Here is a 4,443-nt window from a genome sequence, read left to right on the forward strand (position 1 = left end):
AAAATTTGCCGCCGACTTATTCCACCATCTGCTTGACCAACTATCTTTCCTCTAATAAAATCTGACAATTCGAGAAAACCTTGAGTTCTAGTCATGTTGTAGCACAAGATAATTAGTGTGCGGACCAATTACATTTATATAGTGCTCTGTAAACACAAATTAGTTAGCATAAATTCGTTAAATGACGAAACATTATGTGTCTATTTACTTGTGACCACTCAGTGTATATATATAGTTGGAAGAATTTAAAAAAACAAAAAACTTGCTTATGTAGATAGAAAGCGCCGTCGTTTTGTGCAAGATGCGTGTCGATCGGTACGCAACGACTGAGATATCTGCGTGACAGACGGACAGACAGACGGCTTTTAGTCTTTATATAGTAGATAAGGATCAACATTACTAATTTATGAATGATATGTTTGAATTCATCTGTAGCCTGACATGTCTAACTAAGTTTAAAAATGTAGCTCCATAAAGCTTCAATCCAACAGATTTTCGGTTACAGTACAACTTATTTATAATCAGGCTCTATGTAATTTAACTATGTAAATAATTTATCGGAATCTACAATCTTGCCTTAAACTTAAGACAAACAAAAGAGAAACTCTGTAAAAATTAAAACATCAATATCTTTTATGAGGTGGGTGAGGGACATGGAAAAGTGAAGATAATATTAAGTACTAGCAGATGTGCGTTGAAACAATTCAATGGCGATGACAGATCGATGTTAATATTGATATGAAGTTTTAGGAATCGTAAACAATAAATAATTTTCCTGTAACGTATTCTTGAAAAGAAGCATTTGAATATATATATATATATGTTCTACAATTAATCGCTTAGGACATACAGAGTGTGACAGACAGATAACTGGCTATTATATATACATATATATATACATTTGGGAAGACTATATCACTGGGTATACTAGTTAGAAAACAATTTAAATGTACTGTGTTGCTTGTATGTGTGTGTCAAAACCTTGAGAAGGGTGAGTTATCTCGAAACGTCAGTAAGCAGTTTCACAAATACATGTCACAGTCGGTTTGTCCTAGGTATAGTTTATATTTACATGTTGTTCTTTCTCACGTGGAGCCATTTATTATCTATGGTTGTATTTGTCTTGTCTGCTTGACGCTCTTTTATATTTGTATTTCATACTATGTACATATCTATGACTTTTTTTCAGTAATGTGTTTCAATTCCGTTAAATATTTATTTGCACAAAAATAATATAATGGGTGCCTTAAGTGCAAACAAACTCGTTATCCTGTTTTAACAGAAACACGACCTAATATATACATATAAAGAGAGAAAATAGTTTAAAATTTAAATATTCAGACCGTTAGATATATCAAAACATTTATAATGTTTTAATAACGTTTAATTTTGTCGTTTATTGTATTCAATTATAACTTTTTTTTTACTGAAAAACTAATTTGTGATAAAATAGAAATTTTAGGTTAAATTGTTCTCTAACTCTCTTTTTAACTTCAAGCTTTGGATTTTTTGAGTTTCAACCATCTTGAATGGCTTGTTCAGCGTTATTTTCTGAATAAGGTGCTACGACCACAAAAAATTCAAAACTGGATATGTATGCTTACTATAAAAGCGATAAAATTTATTTATCAAGAATGCAATTACTGATAATCCTGTACATACAGATTATATTCACTTTTTTTCAAAAGAATCTGAGTATCGCTCAGGCTTTTCTGAGGTTTCATGTGCTAACAAAAAATTGCAAAAGAGTTTTGTGACTATTGTTTGCCTTCTAAAGTATCTCACAATATACTAACAGGTTATCGTCTTTCAGTCCTTCATGAATGTTATCATAATTATGAAAAAAAAAGGTGTGACCAAAAAAGTATTTTTGCTTGGCCATTAAAAATTACCGGTGATTCGTTTTTAAAGTTTTTTTATTTGCCAAAAATAAGAAATAAAAAATTAACTTTCTAAAATTATAATATAGTGTTTAATTAGTGTTAGGGGAACTTTCAGTTGATAAGCATTATGAGAAAATAACAATACTTTCATCAGTTGATGGTGAAGATTTTATATGCATGTTATTTAAAAATTGTATTCGTATATGTATTAAACCTGCAAGGAATTGAGCTCATCTAACTATTATTTCAGGCCTGTTGTTAACTGTCAGGACTAAAATATAATAAAGGTGATTTTAGCCTAATTTGTTTACCATTTACATGCAGTTAGACTAAGCTAAAATCGATACCCGAGACTTTAATTAAAAAAACAAGCTTTTTAAAGTAGAAATGTAAATATAAGTTCTAACATGGGAGAAAACAACTGTTTTAGTGTTTTTGCATGCAATGATATACTCCATATTTTTTTTAATTTAGTTTCTTTAGGATCATTTGTTACAGTTGTTGAAAATAAGTTCGAATATGAGTTATTATCTTATATATATATATATATATATATATATTTATATACGTGTTTTTACTTATGAAGATCATTTCGCATGATTAGCTTAGTAGGAATTTAGTACTAATCAAATTCTCCCCAACTGGTTGAACTTCATGAGTATTATTGGGTTTATGGCTATAAATAACTGTTGTAGCGAGACTGTCTAAGTGATGAATCCAGGCATTCTATTCACTATTGCATTTAATATGTGTTGATTTATGGCACTATGTACTTCTTGAAATCAGTTTAGTGTATAGAATAAGCTTTATCAATCTAAGTTACGTTTTAATTCCGTTCCAAACTGTTGGTTTATTTTTTATCAGAAGTTATTAATAGAATCAAAACATTCCGCTAGCAACAGTTTTCTCTAACAACTCATTACAATTCAAAGAAATATTTGTTATTCTGTTGTCATTGAAACACAACGTATAAAAACACCATCTTTCAATCAAGACAAAACATTCAGTGATGTGTTACAATCCAATGTAACGTTGGATGTATATACTAACATCGTTATTTTGATAAAATAGGAGGCGTGGTTTGTTTGTTTCTATGTTTTATCGTAAAGCTACACAATAGGCTATTTGCCTTCTGTCCACTAAGGAGTCGAATCCCGGACTTTAGCGTTGTAAGTACGTAAACTTACCTCTGATCTACTGGAGGACAACAGGCATGATATTGAATATTGTTATATTAATTCATATCTTGAAATCATAAGTTGTCATTTTTTTCTTTTTGTGCTAAGTGTTGCAGTCCATTATAGTTGTGTTCTATTTTTATTAATAATTAATTTTGTATATAAGCACCAACCAAAGCGATACGATAACGTTTTATGTAAGCATAAACATTGTAGTATCACTTTAGTTTTGACAACATTAGCTAAAGTGACGAATAACAACATATTTATTGGACGTTTCGGAATATACGCATTCCATTATCAGCAAAGTACGATAATATACACAAAAAGTACAATTACAATTAATCATTCGAATTGTAAACAAAAGCTTATAAAAACTGCAATATATTACTAATTTTTCAGGATTTAATTAATTATCTTTTAAAATTGGGTTAATGAAGAAGTATTATATTGTAATTTATTATTCTAAAAATCATTACTACGTGCATATATTTAATTTTAAAATTCATTGCACTTTATTCGACCATCTTCCTCTAACAGTCTGTTTTAACGTTACTTTGAATTAAATCACTAATATTTACTAACCTTTTATGTTCTGAAAGCATCTATATATTTTCTAATAGGTTAAAATATACGAGTAATTTTTGTATTGTATTTATTATGAGATGTAACATATAAATTTTATATGAAATTGGTTTTCGAAAAGTCATAATGCATGAGAAGCAAAAATACAAAATATATAAAATATTCAATTTCTTACCTATATGACGGATAAAAAAATTATTTTTTACAATTTTATATATGCTAAAGTGAGAAATGTAAAACGAAAATATAATGTGTAAGTTGTAAGTGAAATAAGATTCTTACCTGTCATACTATATATCATTATTGTTCTGATAAATGTTTTTTTCTCATTCTAGGCTTACATTGCATGTTCTTGGGGTATTCACAGAATTGGTTTTGTCCTCATCTGTTTCGGTGTTGTAAATGCTGTTTTCTCTTTGCTCTCGGGGCCTTTAGTAAAAATATTCACCCGACTTCCGATTTTCATCACGGGCACTTTGGCTAACTTAGGTGTTACCATCACTCTTCTCTACTGGCAACCTAATCCTGATCAAACCGTCGTTTTGTTAGTGTTAGCTGGTGTTTGGGGCTTGGGTGATGCAATCTGGCAGACTCAAATTAATGGTAAGATTCAAAACTTAAAACTCGTGTTTAAATAAAGAAAAATTGGAGATAATTTTTTATCGTTTAAACAAAGATGTCAAATATTATATTTCTTTCCTATGTTTATTTTCAATAATCTTATTATAAACTGATACGTGTAGAAAAGGATATAAAATTTATTAAAATCATAAATAATATTCAACGTTAAACTGGTA

The 4,443-nt window shown here is 29.2% G+C and overlaps 1 protein-coding gene across 1 annotated transcript in view; it reads left to right on the forward strand.

Moving 5' to 3' along the window:
* The window catches only part of LOC106458974 (protein unc-93 homolog A-like), a 12,982-nt gene that overhangs the window by 5,982 nt on the left and 2,557 nt on the right, over positions 1 to 4,443 (forward strand). Inside the window, exon 2 of the mRNA XM_013918540.2 lies at positions 3,982 to 4,249. Within this exon, the coding sequence (XP_013773994.1) occupies positions 3,982 to 4,249 (268 nt within the window). The remainder of the gene's footprint in view (positions 1 to 3,981; positions 4,250 to 4,443) is intronic.

This window comes from Limulus polyphemus, unplaced genomic scaffold, assembly GCF_000517525.1.
Source record: "Limulus polyphemus unplaced genomic scaffold, Limulus_polyphemus-2.1.2 Scaffold540, whole genome shotgun sequence".
Classification (NCBI taxonomy): domain Eukaryota; kingdom Metazoa; phylum Arthropoda; class Merostomata; order Xiphosura; family Limulidae; genus Limulus; species Limulus polyphemus.